At 33.5% G+C, this 25,620-nt stretch overlaps 1 protein-coding gene across 3 annotated transcripts in view; it reads right to left on the reverse strand.

The window, feature by feature from the left end:
- Positions 1 to 17,684: 17,684 nt before the first annotated feature.
- Positions 17,685 to 25,620, reverse strand: part of LOC145190865 (uncharacterized) — a 44,555-nt gene continuing 36,619 nt past the window's right edge. For all 3 annotated transcript variants that reach the window (XM_090067695.1, XM_090067696.1, XM_090067698.1), the window contains 2 exons: positions 24,825 to 24,951; positions 17,685 to 17,964 (listed from right to left, as the gene is read on the reverse strand). In XM_090067695.1, the coding sequence (XP_089923821.1) occupies positions 17,817 to 17,964; positions 24,825 to 24,951 (275 nt within the window). In that variant the 3' untranslated portion in view covers positions 17,685 to 17,816. The remainder of the gene's footprint in view (positions 17,965 to 24,824; positions 24,952 to 25,620) is intronic.

Consider the following 25,620-nt stretch of genomic DNA (forward strand, 5'->3'; position numbering starts at 1 on the left):
AAGCGAGATGAGATTTTGAGAGAATATAGAGCTAATAGAGAAAAGCTTTACAATGAGAGTCTCAACACCAACATTTCAGATGCAAATTATCAGACTGATTTGAGCAAGTTTTTTAAACCTCTGATTGAGAGCAATGAAAATATAAAAAACGAACTAAAAAGCATCGCATACAGAGAGGTTGAAAACACTCCACTTGCTTTGACTTATCCAGAAAGCGATGAAAAAACTTTTGTAAAAACTTTTGGAAAAATAAATGTTGGAAATATTGCAATGAAATATTTATACACTTACTTAAAAGTTAAAAATAGGGCAGACAAAGTTTTTGGAATTCACGAAAAAGAACCCGGAAAAATGTTTATTGGAGACAAAGAAATTTTTATCGATAATAACGACGTTATTATTGACGGAGAAAAGTATGAGGGGACAAAAGGTCTTTGGGAGTTGATCACAAAATCTGTACCTGATACAAAAAATGTAACAGACGAGGACATGAAAAATTATGAAAAAATACTCGTTGAAACACATGCAATGGAGAAAAAAGGGAGACCAACCGAGCCAAAATCAAATAGAGGTGAAAAGTGGGGAACGATTGTTTCAAAAATTTGGGAAGAAAATTACACAAAAACGAGGGGAAAAAAAGGTCGAGGAGTGATCATTCTTCCGAGCGATCCGAATGTGCTTACGCAAAGGCTTAACTTGAGCATCGCTGCAGGACATGCTGGAAATATAGCATCGAGAAACGAAGCCGTTGCCATTTGTGACGAGCTTTTGAGACAGGGTGAAATAAACAAAGAAGAATACAGAGCGATTCAAAAATACATCGAGTCGTGAAAACAGATCTAAAAAAATATTTTCTCATTTTAAAAAAATGCTCATTGTGAACAACAGAAGATATTTAAAAAAGAACGTTGTCGGAGGAGGAGGGATCGTTGACACGTTTAAAAATTTTTTGAGGAGAATGATAGCTTCAAACGCATCAAAGTCATTTCTTCATTTATTGAGGAAAGCAGCAGCAAGCGAAATTGGAAGAGAAGCAATCACAGCCGCCAAATCTGCTGGAAAAGAATTAGCCTCTTCAGCTATATCTACTGCTAAAGACGTTGCCATCGACAAAGGAAAAAAAGCGCTTGAAAAAGTTTACGCCAAGACAGGAACAGTGAATCCAAACCAATTACTCACCACGATTGTAAACGAAGCGGCAAAGGCTGATCCGTATATTAATCCAATGGAAGAGCTGCATAAAAAAATGTTTGGTTCTTCCATTCAAGTGAAAAAGAAAATGACGAAAAAGAACGCGGCTAGAATCCAAGATCTCGTTAAAATGGGGAGCGGGCTTTTGATTGCTTGATTTTTTTTAACGAATCAAAAATGACATAAATTTTTTTTTCTCATTTTAAAAATGATAAACACCGATAGATTAAGAGTTGATGAAATGCCAGAGTATGACACTGGAATTGAAAAAGTTGATTTTTTCGAGTACCTCCCAACAAACCTCGATTTAAATTCTTCAGGATCGATCGTTTTTGAAATTGATTGTCAATCTGTGCAAACAGTTCCGTCTGATGCTTACATCCTCGTTGAAGGGGTTCTCAAAAAAGCGGATGGAACTGCATACACAGCAACAGACAACATTGCTCTGATAAACAACGCCATCATGTATTTATTCAGCGATGCCACCTATGATTTATCAGGACAACAAGTGGAAAGGGTCATGTATCCAGGTCAAGGAACAACCATGCTTGGATTGTTGAAATACCCTTTTGGTTTTCAGCTTGCAGATGGTTTGAAGCAAATGTGGTATAAAGACACTTCAAACGCCACCGGAAATTCAGGATTTGTTGTAAGACGAGACCACTTGTTTGCAGACACGACATCCATTGGTGCATTTTCGTTCAAGATACCATTAAAACACATTTTTGGTTTTTGCGAAACTTACGACAAAGTCGTTTATGGATTCAGACACACCATCACCTTTACAAAAAAAGAATACGACGACGCCATTTACAGAGCTGAGACTGTTGCCGCAGGAATGATCGACATTAAAAAATTCAGACTTTTTATGCCTAGAATAGAGTTGGGTGTTTTGAAGAAAGCCGAATTCTTGAAATTAATGGCGAGTAAAATTTCTGTCCCAGTGGCCTATAAGTCAAACAAAGTCGAAAGACAAGCCATTCCTGCTGGTCTCACAGAATTCACTTGGACCCTTGGAAGAATCACAGACAAAAGCGTTCCGAGATATATCGTGTTTGGGCTTCAGACAAACAAGAATTCCAGTCAAATCGTAAATCCAGCCATTTTCAACCATTGTGATGTCAGCAATTTTTTCGTAACCGTCAATGGAATAAAATATCCAAATTACAATTACGATTTGAATTTTGGAGAAAAGAAAATTACCATGGCTCATTCTGATGCGTTCTCTTTTGACGATAAATATTATGGTACAAACGAACTTGTTTGTCAATCTGGTTTGTCTCTGCTCGAATATAAAAATTTGTTTCCGTTGTTTTTTGTAGACATTAGCAAGCAAAAAGAAAGAGTTGTTTCTGAAACGGCAGAATTGGTGGTCAACCTCAAATTTCGAACAGCAGTACCAGAAAACACCGTTATTTTTGCAGTGATCATTTCAGACAAATTGCTCAATTTCGATTCCAACGGAACCAGCATGAACGTTGTTTATTAGGTTTGAAAGACCGTCATGAGATTCTTAACAAAAATGATTTAAAAAAATTTTTTTCTTTTTAAAAATAAAACATGAGATATACAAAAAATTATCTGAAAAATTTGCTTATGGAAAATGGAATCACATTAACCTCAAACAAATTGTTGCCTTTGATGATGATTGCGATTGAGAATAATCTAATAAGTAAAGATTCGCTTTTGAAAGGTGTAAAAGAACATAGGCCAGTGGGTCGACCAAAAAAAGAAATAAAAATGAAAAATGAGAAAACGGAAAAAAAACCGATCGATCCAAAATACGAGAGACTTGCTTCAATTCGAAATAAACCTGTGTCTGTGAAAACAACCAATATGGAAACCGGGGAAGTGACTGAATACAAATCCCTTTACAAAGCAATGAAAAAGACAGGACATGGATGGAGATATTTAGAACGTCGAAATGGAAAAGTGGAAGATGGAATAAAGATTGAAATTTTAAATTCGGAAAAGCTAGAAAGAAAAATTTCGTGAGAAATGTAAAAAAATTTTTTCAATTCTTTTTTCAGAGAATTGAAAAGAAATAAAAAATATTAGAAAAATGATTTTGGGTTAAATAAACTTCTTGCTATATTAAAAATGGAAAACAAAACGTTGAAAGAATTAAAAGAAATTGCTAAAGAGCAAAAAATAAAAGGGTATTCTAAAATGAGAAAGGGGGAACTTATAATGGCTTTGCAGCCTCCTAGAGTTGTCTCTGCTCCTGCTTCTTTTCGTAGGCGAACGACTGAGGCAAGACCTTTGCCTGTTAATGCTACCGTGGTGAGGTTTGTTAGACCAGCTGTAAAAGTTTCAATAAAGCCAACAAAAGTAAGGTTTGTTCCTTCCGCAGTGGTAAAGCCTCCTATTGCTCCGAAACCAGCGATCATTCCACCAAGACCTGTAGTAAAGCCTCCTATTGCTCCGAAACCAATTCATTTGAAAAAACACATCCTTGATGAGTCTGTTTCAGATTTAACACCTGCCATAACACCAAAACCAGTCATTCCACCGAGACCTTCATTTTTTTCAAGTCTGAAGACAGCTGCAAAAAGTGTGGCGTCGTATGTTAAAACTAAGTTTGATGATGTTAAAGATTGGATAGAACCCTACGTTCCTGAAGTAGTCAAGGAGAAGGTAAACGAATCAGCGGAACAAATCGATAAAAAGATACAGTCTATCAAATCACTTGTATTAAAAACAGTGTATAAACAGCCCGTGCCAAAGCCTTATAAAATAAAATTCAAGTTGACTGAACACGCGTTGGGTAGTACTGTTAGGTTATATTCTTACGAGCCTTCTTCTCAATATCAAGACATTGCATCCTTTTTTAATTTGGTAAGAGAGTCTGCCATTCAAACCATGGAGGGAGAAAGGAATACAAAAGTAAGAATTATTTTAACGTGCGAAATGAAATCTGTAAGCATCATGACTGGTGAAGAAGTGACTCGGGAAGCAAGCTTTTCATCCAGCTCGGAAATTATTCGAGCAGCTACAGATGTAAGAGAACTCATGGGTGAGATGGAAGAAAAAGTCTTGGAAAGTAGTGACAAATACAATGCTTTAGGTTCTAATAGCATCCTATCTAAGATTTTAAGAATGGATATAAACTTTATCGATTACACACCTCTCAGCGGTGGATCCTACATTGAGCTGACTGACGATCTAAAAGACAAAAAGGCAATCATCAACATGAAAAACAACGACAACCAATGCTTTAAATGGTCAGTTACCAGAGCGTTGAATCTGAAAAATAAAAACAACGAAAGAATTGATGAAGACTTGATTGAAAAGTCAAAAGAGCTGAATTGGGAAGGAATGGAGTTTCCTGTGAATTACCATAATATTGACAAGTTTGAAAAAAATAATCCAGACATTAGCATCAACGTTTTTGAGTATGAAAATGAAAAACCCAACCCTTTGAAAGTATCTGACTTTCTCGATCGAAAGCATAATGTTGATTTGCTGTATATTAAAAACGAAGACACAGAACATTACTGTCTCATTAATAGTTTCAGTCGATTTGCCGGCTCCTCAGCATCAAAAGGTAAAAGAAAACAACATTTTTGCAGAAGGTGTCTTCAATGTTATGATCAAGAAGAAAAGCTTCAAAAACATCGAGAAGATTGTTATAAAAACGCGCCAATGAGAATTGAACTTCCTAAAAAGGGTGCAACTCTTCAGTTTAAAGGCATCGGAAAGTCAATGAGGGTTCCATTTATCGTATATGCTGACTTTGAAAGCTTTATCAAGCCGATAGACACGTGCGCTCCCAACTCAAACCAGTCTTACACAAAAAAGTTTCAAAGACACATTCCATGTTCCTTTTCCTATTACATCAAATGTTTTGATGAAACCGTTTATGATGGTGAACCATCCATTTCCGAATCGTCAAACGAGAACCAAGACGTGGCTCAATTTTTTGTCGAAAGTTTGGAAAAAGAAATAAAAGAAATTTTCGGAAAAATCGAGAAAAAAAAGATGGTTTTGACAAAAGAGGACGAAAATAATTTCAAATCTGCAACAGTTTGCCACATTTGCAATAAAAATCTCAAAGACGACAAAGTACGCGATCACTGTCATTTTACTGGAAAATATCGAGGAGCGGCTCACGACGATTGTAATAAAAAATTTCAAGTTCCAAAATTCATTCCTGTTGTCTTTCATAATTTATCTGGTTACGACACTCATTTGTTTATCAAGAAATTAGGTGGAAAACTCAATTGCATACCCAACAATGAAGAAAAATATATCAGCTTCTCGAAAAAAATCAAAGTGGGAGAGTACATTGGAAAAGATGGAAAACCAAAATACAAAAAAATTGAATTGAGATTTATCGACAGCTTTAAATTCCTTTCCTCCAGTTTGGATACTTTGTCTAAAAATTTAAAGCCAAAGCAGTTTAAAAGCCTTGCATTACATTTTAAGGGTGAAAAATTTAATTTGCTTTGTAAAAAAGGTGTATACCCTTACGATTGGGTGGACGGATTCGATAAATTTCAAGAAACGCAATTACCACCAAAAGAAGCGTTTTTCTCAAAACTTAGACACGAGGGAATAAGCGACGAAGAATACGCGCATGCGCAAAAGGTTTGGAATACGTTTCAATGTAAAACGTTCAGAGATTATCACGATTTGTACAACGTGTCGGATGTGTTGATACTGACAGATGTCTTTGAAACTTTTAGAGACACTTGTATGGAACATTACAGTCTTGATCCTGCTTGGTATTACACCTCTCCTGGTTTGGCTTGGGATGCTATGCTAAAGATAACTGAAGTTGTAATAGAGCTTATAACCGATATTGATATGCTCAACATGATTCGAAAAGGAATACGCGGTGGAATCTGCATGATCTCCAATCGATATGGAACTGCTAACAACAAATACATGAGTGATGATTATAAACCTTCAGAACCTTCGAAATTCCTTCAATATTTAGACGCCAATAATCTTTATGGATATGCTATGAGCAAACCCCTTCCAGTTAGAGGATTTAGATGGATGACTGAGGATGAACTTTTAAATTGGAAATCCATGCCTTGCATTCTCGAAGTCGATTTAGATTATCCTGAAAGTCTTCACGATTTACACAATGATTACCCTTTAGCTCCTGAAAGAATGCTCGTTGGAAAAGTGGAAAAGTTAGTTCCCAATTTAAACAACAAGGAAAAATATGTCATTCACCATGAAAACCTAAAACTCTATGAACGAATGGGGTTGATCACTACTAAAATTCATCGAGGTATCACCTTTGAAGAAGAACCTTTCATGAAAAAGTACATTGATCTCAACACCGATAAGAGAAAAGAAGCTACAAACGAATCTGATAAAGAATTTTTCAAACTCATGAACAACTCTGTCTTTGGGAAAACCATGGAGAATATTCTAAAACGCGTTGATGTTAGACTCATTACCACGAGAAAAGAAGCTATAAAATTATCTAAAAAAATTAAATATAAACGAAACACCATTTTTGATGAAAACTTAATCGCGGTTCACATGGAAAAGACATTTGTTTTTTACGACAAACCTGTTTTCTTGGGAATGAGCATCCTAGACATCAGCAAAACCCTCATGTATGAACATCACTACGACTACATGAAACCTAAATACGGGGATAAGCTGAAATTACTCATGACTGATACTGACTCGCTCTTTTATGAAATAGAAACGGAAGACTTTTACAAAGACATTGCCGATGACGTTGAAAGCAAGTTTGACACGAGCGACTTTCCTAAAGATCATCCTGCCATTCAAAACTTTGCATTTGACGTTGGGTTTAAAAATAAAAAGGTTATCGGTAAGTTTAAGGATGAAACAGGTGGTAAGCAAATTAAAGAGTTTGTTGGGCTTCGTCCTAAGCTCTACTCTTATGAGGTCTTTAATGAAAAAAAAGAACACAAAAAATGCAAAGGAATTCAGAAATGTGTAGTTGAAAAGCACATCACTCATCAAGATTATAAAGAATGCTTAATGAAAAAGAAAGAAAAACAGCTCAGAAAAATGAACGTCATACGATCTCATCATCACGATGTTTACACCGAAGAAATTAACAAAGTCGCACTCAGCTCTAACGATGACAAAAGAGTCATTTTGGAAGATGGAATACACACGTTGGCTTATGGTCACTACAAATTAAAAAAGGTAAGTGATAAAGGCGAGTAACAAAAATGAAGGATTTAAAAAATAACAAAATAAAAAAAATGAGAAACAAAAAAATAAATGTGGAGGGAATTGTTTTACCAAACGAGGCTTTATCCACTATTCAGTTGATGGAAGCAGCAAAAAAACTAAAAATAAAAAACTTTCGAGGAGTTTTTGTCAGAGACGCGTTGCCAAAAAAGCCAAGAAAAAAAGAATGTGGAATTGTCAACACGGGGGATTCAAGCACGGATGGGTTTCATTGGGTGTGTTGGTTCAAAGACGGAGACAAAAAATACAGCTTTGACTCTTACGCTCAGCCACCTCTCGTCGAGCTCGTTGACTATTTGAAAAGCCCTGTCTTTTACAACAGTGAAAGGGTTCAATTTGGAAACACGTCTTATTGTGGACACTTGTGTCTTTACGTCTTGAAAAAATGCGAAGAGAGAGACAGCTTTCAAGACGTTGTCAACACCCTTTGGTGATCTGAAGGATTTAAAAAAAATTTTTCCCATTTAAAAAATGATTGACAAATTCAACAGAAGCGAATTCAGTGTTTATTTTGATAATCTTGCATCAGACTCAACCAGCAACGTTTATATTAAAACGGACGGATCGAGCACCATCACTGCAGATTTGGATTACAACTCTCATAAAATCATCAACTTGGGTGAACCCACCAACGCACACGACGCCGCCACAAAATATTACGTGGACACGCATGCTTCAGGTGGTACTGGAACTGTAGTTGGAACTGCAGATTTGGATTTGAACTTTCACAAGGCAATCAATTTGAACGAACCGACCAATTTACATGACGCCGCCACAAAAAATTATGTCGATGTGAGTTCGAGCCTGTGTGTTAAAACAGACGGATCCAGTACGATCACTGGAATCATCGACATGAACTCACACAAGTTGATTAATGTGAGCGATCCTACCGCTTTAAAAGACGCTGCAACAAAAGGCTATGTAGACACCAAAGTCTCTTACAACACTATTTCATACACCGACATCAACATGACGTCGCACAAATTGACTAATTTAGCTGAACCTACATCAGCCTCAGATTCGGCTACGAAAAATTACGTGGACACGCATGCATCAGGTGGAGGATCGTCGATCGGAACAGCTGACTTGGATTTGAATTCGCACAAATTGATCAACGTGACTGATCCAAGCAACACACAAGATGGAGCGACAAAAAATTACGTGGACTTGTTGTTGCAAAAATCGAGTTTGACCAGTGTCGTTCCAGGATCCAGTTTTACCAGTTTAGGGTTTAAGTCTCAGACGGTTGCGGCGCTAACCACTTCTCCTGTGTTTGCGTTTTCTGGAAAATCCGGAGTGCTGAGAAGATTGTGGCTGGCTTTATACAGCACCTCTGGTACGAATATTCCAGGTCAAGTTTTCATTCGAATCTTTACTGACGGAGAAATCAATGTGGGGAATTATGTAGAAACAACGGAAGGAATTGGAGTGGATCAAACAGGACTTGCTACCGATTTGCTTTTTTCACCATTGGGAGGAGCTTTTTACGCCAATTCTTTGCAGGGATGCAACATGTTTAACACCACTTCCTTGGGAGGATATTTCACATTGGACATGCCTTTCAGAAACGGCGTCTCCATTCAACTCGTCAACAGAAATGCTACTGCCATCACGTATTGGATTCAACCGTTCATTTCCACACTTGCTTCCATTCCTGCAACCATCCCTCTTTTCAAGCTGTACTGCAGAACGTTTCGATATTTGAACACCACTTATGGCAGCGAATACGTTTTGATGAACACCAAAGGAAAAGGAAATGGTGTGTCGTTGAAATACATCAGGATGCACATCATTGGCGCTTCTGGAAACTGGTGGGAATCAAGAGTCCGAATGTACGATGGGAATTTACCTCCAGGTAACGGCACTGTTCTCACTCCTTGGACACCGTACAACACCAACAATTACACGTATTTTCCAGGATATGACGGTGACAGTACATGCTTCTTTTCCTCTTCAGGACTGGAAGATTTTTACTTATCCTCATGGAACGGATCAAATGTGACTTCATTCAACAACAAATCGACTGGACTGTTGTATCAATCCACTTCATCCATCGGATCCACATCTACCATTTCTTTTTACAGAAATTTCGGAGAAGCAGATTCTATGCCTACTGTCGCAGCTGGTAGAAGACTCGTTGTCACGCTCAACTCTGGTGATGCTCAAGTCGGTCAATCTGGAAGCTTTTACCTTCTTCTAGGACAAGTCTATTATTACGCTTAAAAATTCGGAGAATTTCCATTGATCCAAAGGATCTAATTTACAGATGAAAGAAAATTTTGAAAATGACTTAAATAAATTTCTTGCTATAATAAAAAGATGGAGAGGAAGTATGTGATTGAATTTGATACCATGGGTCGTGCGCATCTGTTTGATGAAGAAAAAGAAATTCATGCGGCTGGATGCGAATTTACTGCACATGACGAGTGGGGAAGAAAGTATACGATTAGATTTGATGAAATGGGTCAAGCACATGTATACGACTCAATAAGCGAAATTTTTGCCAATTATCTTGTTTCATAAGTTTTTAATTCTCCCGCGAAAAGAATTAAAAAACGGTAAAAACTTTTCGAAAAAGAAAATATGCTGAAAGTGTGCCAAGATTTAAAAAAAATTGAATTGACTTAAATAAATTTCTTATTATATAAAAAATAACAATGAGTATGTCAGAACAAAATGAATGCTTAGAAGATTATGAAAGCGAAGATGATGTTAATGTTTTAGACGAAGCTAATATATTTAGTTGGTCTAGCTCAGAAGATGATAGTTCAGAAGAATCTGAAGATGATGATCCTGAAGATGTTGATCCTGAAGATTTGCCTTACAATGAATCTGCGATGAATGATCCTGAAGATGTTGATCCTGAAGATTTGCCTTACAATGAATCTGCGATGAATGATCCTGAAGATTTTTATAACAATGAGATGAGTAATGAGGATCAAGAGGAATATGCTAATATTTATGGAAACTTTGCACTAGCAAGTTTACTAAGGTTTCGCCGAGGATTAAATTATGAAACGAGAGCAAACAGAATCCGTGATGAGAGAGAAAGAAACCAAGAACATGATATTATTGAACGACGTCGAAGAATTGAAAGGCCTCCGTCTGAAATAATTATAACAGAACCCACTGAACCTGGTGGGAAAATTAAAGTTAAACTTATTATAAGGAGACCCTCTGTACTTGAAATTACATTAGAAGAAAAATTAACTCTTAAAAAACAAAAACGATATGAAATAATTGAAAGAGGACCAACAGTAATACTTAATGGACGTAGACAATAGTTTGAAGAACAACCAAAACAAAGAATAAATTAAGACATTCACAACCTTTTTTCATAATGTCATCTCATTATGAAAATGCGCAAAAATGGAAATGAGCTAGAACCCTTAAGTATAGGAAAAGTATCAATGAGCCAGAACCTGATATGGCATTTTTTCTATAGAAAATGGAAATGAGCCAGACTGATATGGCATTTTTTCTATAGAAAATGGAAATGAGCTAGAAATGCGCAAAAAATCCTGCGCAAAAATGGAAATGAGCCAGAACCCGCTTTTTATAGTAGTACTATTCACGTCCATAATAACATCATCTACAGACTCTGAAATAATAACTTCGTTTTTTCTATAATTCAATTGATCAGTAATTTTATTCATTAATGTTATCACTGCAATACCTTTCTCCAAATTCAGCCCAATGGATAAAGCTATCATTGTATGTGAGAGAGCAGCAAATTTAATGTCTTTCTGGGCAAAAATCTCATATTGTTCGTTAACGTTGAAATAAGGTGGATGATCTAACGTTTTCGTAGACACAATAATGTTGTTCGGTCTTCTTTCCTCCAACTCTCTAACCCTCTCTTCCAAAATTTTTAATTGCAAATCCAAACTGTGGACTTCTGCTGAGGTAACATTTCTAAAAAACTTGTGAGGAGCATGCATTTTACATATTAAAAATAAATTTTTAGATCATTTTTGCAAACTTAACAATTCATTATTATCTACCCATGAGTTAAACGAGTCTGGATATCCCAACCATTTGACTAACGACTTGCTCTTGGTTTTGCGAATGATTTTTTCAATTCTTAATATGTCTTGATGCGTCTTTTGCATCTCCTGCTCGTAAAAGGTGCCTTGAATTTCTTCACCGTTAGCGTCAGAGATTTTATACGTGGGCGGATTCGTATACTGAACTTTTGACACTGTAAAAACCTCCTCAGTCCATCTCGACGTATAGCCCTTTTCAAAATGAGACTTCTTTTTTACGATCCGCACTTTGTCACCCATTAAGAATTTTGGATCTTTTCTTTCTTTCTGTTTACCATTCAGACTCCACCAGACCTTATATTTATTCTTTTCATCGCTGGCTTCAACTGGTGTCATTTTGATAGAAGAGTGCTTTGTGTTGTTGTAATTTTTCACCATCTCATCCAATACGTCAATGTATTTATTGGTGTTGTTAACTGAAAAATATTTAAACATTTTCTCTTTCATTGTTCTATTCCATCGCTCGACAACAGAACTTTTTTCCTCGTTTTCAGTAGAATACAATTGAACACCCAACGCTCTCACATGTCTGTTGTAAAACTCTTTTCCTTTGTCTACCCACAATTTAATGCATTTTCTTTCTGTGAAAATCTTTTTCAACGCTTCAGCCACTTCAAGACCTGTTTTGCTTTTTAACGGAACAATCCATCCATACTTTGAAAACACGTCGATCACCATGAGCAAATATTTTACACCGTTGTTGAATTTTGAAAACGATTGCATGTCAACCAAATCAGCAGCCCATATATCATCAATGTCATTCACAAACAGTTTTCTTCTTTTAAAATGATGAATCACCGGTTTATGAAGCTCCTCTGCAAGCTGATCCGTCCATTTCAAATCACTCACACCAAATCCTTTTGTTTCTGAAGATGATCCTTTGAGCGTATGTGATGAAACAAACTTGCATTTGGTTATCCCACAAGAGTCGCATATTCCTTTCAACATATGTCTGTTGTTTTTTGTGATCTCGTTTTTCAAGTGAATGGTTTCAGTCTCTCTTCTACACTTAACGCAGTACATTTTAACATATATAAAACTTTTTTTATATAAAAATGGAAGTGATGAATTTGTCGTGTAAAATTGGGAAAACCAAAAGAAACAACAGCGCGCTTTTACCAAGAAGTATACGAGGAATCATCGTTGGAAAGTCCGGTTGCGGAAAAACAACGTTACTCTTAAATTTACTTTTAAGACCTGGGTGGCTAGATTACAACCGCTTACAAGTCTTTGGCAAATCACTATTTCAACCTGAATACAAAATACTCAAAAGATCATTCGAAAATAAACTTCCTAAAAAGGATATTGTTGATTTGTTAACGGATGATGTACAAGACGAAATGGAAAAATTGAATTTAAACCCTGAAGATGTTATTGAGGAAATTTCAAAAAAATATTCCGACAATGATGATATGGAGTGTCAATTCTTTGAAACGGCTGATGATGTGCCTGAACCTGAATCCTTAGACTCGACCAAAAACAATTTGATGATCTTTGACGATTTGCAATTAACCAATCAAAACAAGTGCGAAAAATATTACATTCGAGGAAGACACTCTAACGTCGACTGCTTTTACCTCGCTCAAAACTATTTTGAGATTCCAAGACATACCATCCGAGAAAATGCCAACTTTATTTGCCTCTTTAAACAAGACCAAAAAAGCGTTAATCACATTTATCAAGATCACGTTTCCTGCGATATGAAAATAGAAGAATTTAAAGCCTTTTGCAATCATTGCTGGAATGAACCTCACGGATTTGCCGTCATTGATCTCTCTTCTAAAAAGAACGAGGGAAAGTACAGAAGCGGATTTGACGATTTTTTATTTTTCTAAAACAATTTAAAAAAATAATTCTTATTTTAAAAATGACAGGTATAATCATCGATGTAGATGGAAAATCAAGTGTTATCACCACTGATTTTTTGGATAAAATCGTTTTTGACGAAGGAAAAAGTTATGAAATGGCTTTTCTCGGTCTTGAGACTTACAACAGCATTCCAAATGTAAACAGTAAAAACAATTCTTTCAAATACAGCATGAACAATGGAGCTCATTGGGAGAACATTATCATTCCATCAGGAAGTTATGACATTAAAGACATCAATGAGTATTTGCAAAGGTCTATTTTAAGCACAATAAAATCAGCTCAACGTGGAAGTTATATTATTGCAAATAAAATTAATTACTCACCAAGCAACCTTCAAATTGGAATCAATCTTAATACTTTAAAATCAACCATTAAACTTGGCTTGAATTATTTGATTGACTTTAACGTGGAGAACAGCATCTCTTCAGTTTTAGGGTTTACTAAAAGAAAATTAAATTCCAATTCCGAATACGAGTCGGATAATATCGTTAGAATTTCAAGCATTAACACCATCAGAATCGTTAACAACGTTATCGGATCATCCTATATTAATGGAACCCAATTAAATTGTATTTACTCCTTTTATCCAAATGTTAGTCCAGGTTTTAAAATCATCGAGAGACCAATGCATTTGATTTATCTTCCTGTTAAACTGTTTGAAATTTCAACAATGGTTACTCGTATCATTGATCAGAATGGAGATTTGGTTGATTTTCGTGGAGAGGATATTACAATACGATATCATATTCGAGAAGTGAAATAAATAATTTTTTAATACATAAAAAATGAGCAATTATCAAAACATCAAAATTAACATCTCGCAGAGTCAATCTGATAAAATTAAAAAAGCCATGCATGATAAAACCGATACTAGCATTAAGCTTTCTCATCAAGACTTGAACGGTAAACATGTTCTCGCTATCACTAATTCGCAATTGAACAAAATTAGAAAAGCCTATGAAGCTGGTAAAGGAGTCACTCTTAAATTGAGCAAAAGACAAATTGCATACAACTCGAAAATAGAAGGAGGTTTCATCGGAGCTCTTTTACCGTTACTAGGTATGATAGGCAGCACTCTTGCCACAAAGGTTGTTCCTGCTCTCGCCACTGGATTGTTAGCAGGTGTAGGCTCTTCTGCTGCCTCTGCTATGGTTGATAAAATTGCTGGGCGAGGTCTTTTTTACATGAGCAAAAATGGAAAAGGAATGAAGATAAAAACTTTAGGTGGAGAAGGATTGTTTATCACCCCATGGACTAAAAATGTTCACGGTGATGGACTCTTCATTAAAACTGGAAAAGGTTATCAATCTGTTGGAGCTGGTTTATTACTCGGACCTAACTCACCCTTTAATAGTATACCCTTTTTAGGTGCTATTCTATGAAAATCGCTTGTTAAAAAATTCGGATAAACTTTTTAAGAAATTAAAAAAATGATCGACTTTCAATGGATTGACGTAGAAGGAATTGTTTTACCTAATGAAGCTTTAACTAACTTTCAATTGATAAAGACTGCTAAACAGTTAAAATTAAAAAACTTTCAAGGCGTGTTTGTCAGGGATGAGTTACCAAAAAAGCCAAGAAAAAAAGAATGTGGTATTGTGAATACAGGAGGTTCAAGCACTGGTGGGTTTCATTGGGTGTGCTGGTATAAAGACGCTGACAAAAAATACAGCTTCGACTCTTATGCTCAGCCTCCTCTTATTGAGCTCATTGATTATTTAAAAAGTCCGGTTTATTATAACAGCGAGAGAGTTCAGTTTGGTGATACGTCTTATTGTGGCCACTTGTGTCTTTACGTCTTGAAAAAATTACAGGAAGGGGATGACTTTCAAGAAGTTATCAATACCTTGTGGTGACTGCTTAATGACTAAACAAGAAAAACTCACCACCATGAACGTCTTCCGATCACGTCATCACGATGTCTACACCGAAGAAATCAACAAAGTCGCACTCAGCGCTAACGATGACAAAAGATTCATCTTAGAAGACGGAATTCACACCTTGGCTATCGGACATTACAAAACAAGGCAATAAAGAAGAACAGGCATCTTGAAGAACTGGTATAGAAATAACATGATTATTTTTATACTTCTTCTTGATTTTTAAAGACGACTCTTAAGTATTGGTTTTGTCCAAGAACATGATATGAAGTGTTCACCATTTTTTATGCATCCTTAAGTATGGGAAGGGTCAATGCGCCAGAACCGCCTTTTCCCTATATATAATATACACAATAATCATATTGCTGTGGTTGACTTGTTTTTAAGTGAATCCAAGTGATTCCAGAATGACTAAAGACTCCTGGTGGTACAGAGCTTAACTTATCTCTCCACTGCAAACATCAAAGTTCATGTTTTGGAGTTGAAGGACTGAGAGAGATAAGAGAGGTAAAGGGCTGAGAAGGCAAGATCTGGTCTATATCAAGTTGTCTTGTATGATTTGCTTTCATAGGGAAAGTAAAAAATGAATGTAAGAAATGTTACTCAGAAGAATGTAAAAAATGAAAGTAAGAAATGTTACTCAGATTTAAAACACCCATGCCTTGGGGCTCTTGTTGAGTAAAAGCTAGAGATGGTATATCAATAAAAGTCTTCATTTTGGGCAGGCATAAACTGCATCAAGCAACTGTTTTGTAGAAGTTTCTAATCATGTCTCACTCTATCCCATGGTTTTCACCTTCCAAAGGAATTTCAATTTTTATTTGTAATTGTTTCTTTCATTATTTTTTTAAACAAGAACAATCTAGAGAACAAAAAAATTTTTTTTATCTTGATTGTTCTTTAATGAAACCTTTTGCAATATATATAAAAGATGAAACCTTTTGCAATGTCTTTGACACTATTAAATTTAGGAATCAAATTTAGGGCTATTTAATTTAGGAACTAAATAGTGTGAAAGACATTTCAAAAATTTTCATTTTTTAAACTGAAAAAAAGGCAAAGGTTATTGTCAAAAATTACTAATTTAAATAGTGTTGCTTGCATTGTTGGTAGTGACAAAAACAAAGTAAAAAAGTAAACTTTAAGCAAGAAAAGATAAAGTAAAAGAGCAAGAATTGTTAAAAAAGTTAAGAAAATTGCAAATCCTATGTTTTCCTAAATCATAGGATTTGCAATTAAAAAATTACAAATCGTATGATTTAGGAAAACATGAGAACAGGAGAGAATTCCAACCTTTAATGCACAAGAAATAATAATGGATGAATAAAGATTTTTAGCGCGCAAAGGAACAGATACAGTAGGTATATGCAAATTTGCTAAATGACAACTAATGTCAGATTGAGTTACAGTTGATGGAATAAAAGAAGATAGCTTGCTGAAGCTGAGAACATGTTAGTACCTATAAAAAAGAAAAATAGATGCCATCATATGATGGTGGGACAGGAGCTAAACCTAGTAAGCTGGAGAAGATCCAACTATATTTACAAACATTTTTTAACTTGTCTAGAAGAGAAAATGAATCATTAGAAGAACTCGCCCAAATGTGATAGTTGTCTTCCATAGTGGGATGAATAAGATATTTAAAAAGGTAGGGAATGGAATATGGTGTAAGAAAATGGTGAGCACAATTAAAAGTTTTAAATTTCGCTTAGTAAAATTTTACAATTAGGAGTTGAAATTTTCGCTAAATAAAAACTTTGTTTGCTTAAAGATTAACCAATTGAAGTAATTTAGTTTGTTTTTATATTGGAGCATGATAAGAATTTGATAAATTAAAGTACTTTAAGCACACTGTTCATTTAAAAAAAGTTCATTTTGTAAATGAAACAAACTTTATTTCAGATATATCTGAACCAAGATAATTGTTTGTTTAATCTTTAAGCAAACGAAGTTTTTATTAAGCGAAAATTACTTAAAGCTTTTAAAAACAAAGCAAATATTTGCACAAATACTTGTTTTGTTAATTTTGATTGACAATATATGTCAATGAATACTAAAATTAATCCTACATAAATCGATTGTCAGTATATTATAAATATTCATACACTACAACACTTGTCTCCAATATTCTTTACATTTTTTAAACGTCGATTGGTTCACTTAGAAATACGTCATTTTCACGGAAAATAGCCAAAATTGCTTCTTAATTTCCGTAAGCGTAAATATAATTTACGCTTTCAAACCATTTTTCATTTATATTCACTGGATTGTTTTAATTGTCGTAGAATTCCTTTTTTTTTTTTTTTTTTTTTAGTTTTCCCTTTTTAGGGGTAATATTATTTCATAATTTGTGTTAAATTGAATATTTATCTTTTGTGAAGTTAAAAAAAACATTGCTTTTTTTTTTATTTTTTTAAATTTTTTATTACGTATTTTAATATGAAACTCCCCCAATGCTTTAATATGATCAAAAAATTACTAATCAATAAAACTCTAAGTCATATGGAGTTAAGTCATGTACCTTAAATATTTTAAGCACTGAGGTCTAAAATATTCATACGACTTGTTTTTCTCTAAATTAAACAAAGTTACAATAAGAAAAAATAAAAATGCTTAAGGTTGAAAGTAAAGTGGTTTAAAAATACAGTTCTTTCTCTGGATAAACAACATAACTACTTTTTTGAAGTTTTGCAACATCTTCCATGAATCGACTAATATAATAGGATAAGTTAAAACCATCTTCTCGAACCCAAGGGACAAGTCTTTGTGCAGGTTGATTCCACCTAATGAAATAGAAAAACTCACCGTAATCATCGTAATCAAAAGAGTTTCTTGAAATAACATCATTCTACTTTCAATTAATCTAATTTTTTTTTTATAATTAATAAAAATATTAGTTTATTTAATTTATAACTACGATATTATAAAAAATTTTACCCTAAGTATCTAGATTACAACTAAACTGTAATCAAATTTAGCTTCATCAACTTGATTTTCATGCCATAAATCTTAATACATTTGTCTCCCATGTTGGTTCACAAACAACTTTAGCTCAACTTTATTCAGATACGGTTTTCTAAGTTAACTGTAATAAAGCTTATCGGTCAGCCATTTTTCTAGCTACTATTTTCTTTTGGTATAAGTTTCAACTCAAAAATTGTTATCAACAAAACAAAAATATTCTAACACAAAGGTTTTATTTGAATAATAAATTCTTTATGTCTTTAAATATGGTCTTTTGTTGCATTTTTAATTACAGTTCTCATTCTAAAAACTGCAAGAAATTTTTTCATAGAATCCGTAAGGTTATAAAACAGTGTGATAAAAATACAGAATTGTTGTCAAAAGAAAGAAGAGCAAAGAGGTTTACTATTGTAAAATTTGAAGGTATTGAAACCAGTCACAATAATTTGTTTGTTCTGATCATATTTGTTCGGGTTAATTAATATTAATGTTAGTGTTGTTATGGACTTCGACTAAATCGATTAAAAGTCGACTAGTCGAAAGTCGATATTAGTCGACTTTGAAAAATTGAATAGTCGATTTAATCAACTATGGGTTTCCTACGAATCGACTAAAAGTCGATTTAGTCGGGAATTCATCCTAACATCCATATTTCTGTTTTTTTACTTGATTTAATTTTAACAATCTTTAACATTGTTATGATGTTGACCAATTAGTAAAGAGATATCTTCATAAGTTGTTTATCTTGTAAATATAAATTATTTATAAAGATTGAGCCATGCATAAGAATATCATTCATAGCGGTTTTTTTAATTCAACCAAAATATCTGAGCATTGAACCTAATTTGCTGTGTCAGATAAACTTAACTCTTAGCTGTATGTAGCACCACTTCATAAATGTTTCTTTTTTCTCATCATAGTAACCAGTTGATGCTTTTTAAGACAAAATGTTAAGCAATGTGTAATGGTACTCAGTTAAGGATGCTAAAATTTTTTTATAAATCTGTCACCCAAAAAAAAGTTTAGCAGCCCCATCTGCCCCGACCTATCTATACCACTGTTTTTTATTAACTAAATTTTTTATTAATTTTTTGCTTTAACTGTTGTGAAAAATAAAATGAAATACCCATCTGTGTTTTTTTCTTTACTTTGTGATTCTAATTTTCGCTTTACTTTGTTTGTTTATTCGATTTTAGTTCATCTAATAGATTAAATGAACTAATATCGAACAAATAAAATGCTCTTGATATAACAACAGCATGTGTTATTATAACAGTATTACATACCACCTAGTTTTTTTGTTTACTCTCTTAAAGTTCTATTTTTTCTTAGCATCTAAAAAATAAATTGTCAAGAAACATTAAAGTATATGATTATAACAAAATAGTTTATTCAAATATTTCCATTAAACCGACTTAAATTCGACGTAGTCGATTTTAAAAGTGTATTAGTCGATTTTGGTCTAGAGCATCCCACCATCGGACTCGGCGGGAATCTCGTACGAGATTTACGAGATTTACGATAGCGATGCATCGGTTTTTACGCAAAAGTGCGTAATTGGACTACTTTCCATCGTAAAAATACGCGGCCGATGGTCAAAATAAAGTACGGTAATTTATCGGAAAAACCTTTATAGAAAATTTGGAGAAATAAAAACATCGAAATTCTTACGAGGTTTCTCGAGGTACGATGTAATTCGATGATTTATCACGAGATTTCACTGTAAATACGAAGTATTTCTAATAATACGAGGTATTTGATTAAATTGCGATGGTAATCTATAAAAAGAGTAAATTAACTGTAAAAACCGATTTAGATTTTCGCAAATTCCCCCCGCAATTAAACATTCCATCGGAAATTAATTGAAAATTAATTTCCGAATGACGAAAAACTAGTAAAGCTGTAAAAGCTATAATTTGATTAAAGTTTTTATATTTGGTTCCTACAAACCTACTAGGGATAGCACATTTACTTACTTTGATGTTAAAAAGTTACTTTTAAACAAATATTACTTTACATAACTTAGATTAAATGATCAAATATATTTACATTTAAAAGTAATTCATTTTTTAAAAAGTAGCATAGTAAGATAATATATTACATGTAAAAAATACTTACATAAAGTTAATTTTAAAAATGCGTAACTTTTACTTGTTAAAGTAAATTATTACTACTAGGGATTTTTTCTCAGGGGGTTTTCTCCTGATGCCGTCTGAATTCCATACTTTTGGACATTTTCAAAAAGATAATTCTTCCAGCCTAAGAGTAGTAAAATGTTCCCATGCTCGGCCATGAGTTGAATTTTTTTTTTAAACGGGTTGGCTTTAAGAATGGCTTTCATAGTAAATAAGATACTGTTCCTGCGCTAGGAATGGTTTTAATTCCCAATATGAGCATGGTCCGGAGTCGATTATTGATGTTTTTAAGGTGGGCAGGGAAGAAATATTTAGATTGATCAATCAATCAATCAGCATGGTTGTAACTCCGTTGGGGAAAGTTCTAGAACATTTAATGACGTTGTGGATTTAATAGTTTTAATAGTTTTTACCAGTGAAAACCAAAGAATTGTAAACATGTGTTTGCAGTTATTTATGGCGGTTTTTGAAAGATATTTTAAGAAAAGTATAAATGAAGGAGAAAATTTGTAAAAGAGAGTTTTAGTTAGGAGACAGAAGATTATTGCCACTTATTGATTTGTTGGTTGCGAGAAAAAACTACAATGGTTGTTCAACTCACTTGGGATTACTTCACCATTGATGAGGATTCTATTGAATGGATTGACACAAAGAGTGGAAAGAAAAAGAACTATGATGCCAAATGTATTCTGTGTCCAGGCATCAGAAAATCACTCAAATGTACCCATGGAAGCACTACTGGAATCAGAGGACATTTAGAGTAAGTATTTAAAATAATACATCACATTTTGTTAAGAAACAGATATTTCGTAAATGTAGTTATAGCTGTAATTACGAGTTTTCTCTGTAAATACGAGATTTCGCTGAAAATAACTTATAGTTTTAAAATATACTGTGGTTAAAGAAGGAAGGCCAATAGTTGTAGACTGAAGTTTTGTAGAAGTGCAGTATTATATACTAAGCGAATATTTAGTTCATTTTATTAAAATTACCAAAACAAATCGTAAAACCGAAATTTTACTGTAACTATGTAATTCACGTTTTACAGTAAAATATCGCATCTATAGCGCCATCATTAAAAGCTCGACAACATTAGCAAAGTACAAACTTCCAATGCATTACAAAAACATAGAAAAGCACGTGCAGGAGGAACTTGATGAAGACATTCCTAATTCAAAAATTGTTGCTTTCACAAGTGATGGTTGGACTGCCAGAAACAATGATCCTTATGAATCCCTTACAGTCCATTATTGTAACAAGGATTTTGAGTTGAAAAAGCTTACTTTGGATTGCCAGAACTTTATTGGCAGAAAAACTGGTATCAAACTAGCACAAGGATTGGACAATATGATTAACAAATTCCCCATCCTTGCTGGGGACACTCTTAAAAGAGTGTGTGTGACAGATGGTGCTAGTAACATGAGAATTATTCACAGGTCAAAGCAAAGATTAAAATTGTAATGATGAGCCTGGTGCTCCACCTACACCAGTTGAAATACCTGAACCCACTGAAACTCAAGCTGAAACACAGTTACCATCAATTCCAAGAGCATCATCACAAAAACCTCAAGATGGAGGTTCTGGGTTAAAAAAAAAAAACACTTTCATACAAGCCAAAAAAAGGCTTCACACTCAAACTACATGTCCACCAGCCAGAAAAAAGTTAAAAGTTTTAAAACCTCAATTAAGAAGAAATCCATCATTTCAAGTATATGATGCATCAAGTAAACTAATAGATGTACCAGATGAAATATATGGCAGCCACAGAGGTGAAAACTCATCATCTGAACCATCATCTGAATCATCATCTGAATCAATTATTTGATAAATTTTTGTAGTTTTGTAATAATATAGAAATTAAATGAAAAAAGAAAATATTCTGATGTGTTTACAATGGTTTGTGATGGTTTGCGAAATGTAAATAAAATGTAAAAAAAAAAAAAAAAAAAAAAAAGATTTTTTTATTTTCTGATATTTTACGATGATTTGTGATGGTTTGCAAAATTTTGATGTAATTTTGCGAAAACCTCGTAATTATAGATAAATACATCGGAAATATCCCAATATTACCTGTTTACACTGTAAATACGATTTATTGTGAAATTACGCGAAAATATCGTACGATGATGCGTAAATCTCGAAATATATCGGAGAGTGCGTGAAATTCTTCGCATAGGCCTCGGACTACATCGCACCTCCGATGTGATACCGGTTCCTCACCATCGTTTCACATCGGAGTCACCTTTATAAACTATTTCTCACATCGGGATTTACGCATTTACGCCATTTCCGATGGCGGAATGCTCTCTTTTGGTCGACTTTGAAAAATACAGTTATCGATTAAGTCGACAGTCATGGCCAACTATAGTGACAGGCCGAGTAAACAATCGGCTTTTAAAAAAACTACAGGCGAGTTTTTTTTTTTTTTTTTTTTTAATGGAAGCATTCGTTTTTTTGGGATCTAATAGATTCATTAGATAGTAATTAATTTATCACAAAGGTTTTTGTAACAAATAAAACCTCCTAAATGAAAAAAATCGTTTATTAAATGCAAACTTTTTATAGTACTAAAAGCTCAAACATTTATGAAAAAGAACAACTTAACTTTTCAAAATAAAACTACAATTAGTTAAAAAAACGATATATATATATATCACGTTTAAGATTGTTTCAATATTTTCATTTTGGGTTCCTTTGAAGATCGCGGGGAGTAAAGGTGGCAAAAATTGTTAAAAAATATATTGGCAGAGATTCTACAATGTTTTTTTGAAACGTTGGTAAATCCATAAAAGTCAGATACTATCAAAAAGCTGTTAGATAAGCTAACACGACAGACACATTTATAAAGATGGCGAAATAAAATGTATGAACAAAATATCCAATGGCGAAGTTAACACACCATGATTAATCTCTCTGATATATTCTCCAAATTGGTCAAAACAAAATGATGCATCTTCAACTGGGGGATCTTCTCTACTGACATAGCTAGCAATACAAAGACATTTTAATTTCTTCAGACAAATCGCTTTCAATAACAGGAAGATTATGAAAAACATTTAACAAGGTATCATCTTGCATTACATAATTACATTTGTCACAAAAATGACTTGATAAAACTTCTAAATCATTAGTTATGATACCAAGATTTAAGCAAAGTTTTGTTTTTTTTTCCGTCCACTTTTTGCTATATTTGCTGAACATTTATAAAATAGGTACTACCTGATCTTTGTCGAAATTTTCCAAATGGTTTCTCAATGGGGTCACTAGTAAAATGTCCAAAACAAACATACTTATGACTTGTAATTAGTAAATGTTTCACTAGTTCAACCATTCCACGACACGTATGGGAAAAAGCACGAGAAGTATCTTTGGATAAATTTTTTTATCCTTTGACCTTGCATTTCAGGTACCATTTTTTCGATCATATCAGCCAAATTTAAAAGAAAGTTCAAACGTTCATCATTGTTTGATGAAAAAACAGCACGATTTTCATCTTTAGTACAAGTGTTTTCATAAAGTCCTTTAAATTTAACAATTTTAAAAAATTTGATAAAAATAGATAAAAAAAACTGTGGTGGCATCAACATTTTTTATGGATGAGTTTTTAAAGCAGCTACAGTCTCATCACAAAATACTCTTAAACAAGTTGACACATTTTGACGTTCGATTGGTTTAGGAAAAATTGCAGTTTCATTTAGTTTAGACAGTTTTACAATAGCATCATATTGAAAAAGTTTTTTAAAATCTGACCATTTTGCAGTTCTTAAAACACCTTCATAAATAAAACATAGTTTTTGGCATTTTTCTGTGAGCCAATTATTGTGAGTAGATTTTATTAAATGAACAAAATCATAAAGAAGAAAAATATTATCATTAGTGCACCAAGTATTACGGAGATTAAACATTCCAAAAAACTTTTTATTTACTTTATTATTTTAGCAAAAAATAGCAACAACAGAACCGTCACAATTTATTGTTTCAATCGTTTGCATTGTTTTATCATACTGATATTTAGCATCTAAACCTGTTACTGGTAATGCCTTATACAAAAACTGTTTTCCACCAAACAAAGAACAAATCATTAAACCCAAAACTGTTTTTGCCAATTCATTTGGGGTGTTAACAGATTTACCAAAAATGTTACCTCCTTGAAGTTAATTGTGGTTTAACGTAAACTTCATCAATTAGTAGAATGACCAGTCTTTAAGAAATAGAACATTTGTCAAAATACAACTTTAAAAAATCATCATCGCCATGGGAGATTTTAGGATGGAATTCCGGCTTAGGGAGATCTATTTTAAGGTAAATGGATCAACATTATCAATTTTTGAGATCTTAGTTTTATATTTAGTTTTATTTTGGTTTGAAAGAAATTTGTAATAGCCGCTCTCTGCAAGATTGAAGATGAAAATTGTAACCGCAATCTTAATGATTTGTTTGTGAACCAACACAACGACGACATATTATTTAACATAAATTAAAACTTCACTCGGAACACAAAACTCTTTTTATTTACGACTTAAATTAACGTTATAAAAACATACCATGTGTAAACTGCATTTTCAAATGTCAAGCTATCATCAGTGATTATTCTTCCTTTCCTTTGGCTATTGTAAAGAGACGATATTGTAGGGGAATTTTTTTGATGCATCCTCAGCTTTGTGATCATGCCTACAAAATAGTAACTCGTAAAATATTAAGGACAAATGTTTAAGATTTTTAAAAAATGTCAGTAAAAGTCAACTTTTCTTTTGTTAAAAACGAACACAGTCAAACAGAGTTACTTGAGTATGGCAGGCAACTTTAAGCAAACTTGAGCAATCAGGTCTAATAAGCAATATTTATTGTTTTAAGAGATTTTATTAGTTAAACTTTGAGTTTGTGAAGATTTGAGTTTAAATGATGCCACTAAAATAGAAACCATTTATTTTAGAGGCACTGCACTATGGGACAAAAGTATACAAATTTTGCACAAAAATATTTGTGATTATTTTTTTTGTTTATGCCTGTAAATGTCATTTCAAAAACCCCATATTGGTTTTCATCAGAATATTTGCAAAATTAGAGACTTGAAGATTGGACTTAGTCCTGAGAAATTTTCAATTTTTTGAAATGTTCTCAATAAAAAGTAAATGAAAAATAGTTTAAGTTTTTTATTAGAGCATTAAGAATTATATTATAAGATATTATAAGTAGGTAGATATTGCAGTTATTTAATAATTAATAAATATGAAAAATTTACTGCTAAATATCTAAGTCCATGTCTTCAAAATAGTCAATAAGAGAACCTTAATTTAAATCCATGAAATTTGATTCCTCAGTTGTAGAGTCCCAATCAGC

The sequence above is a fragment of the Hydra viridissima genome, unplaced genomic scaffold, assembly GCF_058129835.1.
Source record: "Hydra viridissima isolate aposymbiotic clone 2 unplaced genomic scaffold, HvirCarnegie_v1 scaffold_11, whole genome shotgun sequence".
NCBI lineage: Eukaryota > Metazoa > Cnidaria > Hydrozoa > Anthoathecata > Hydridae > Hydra > Hydra viridissima.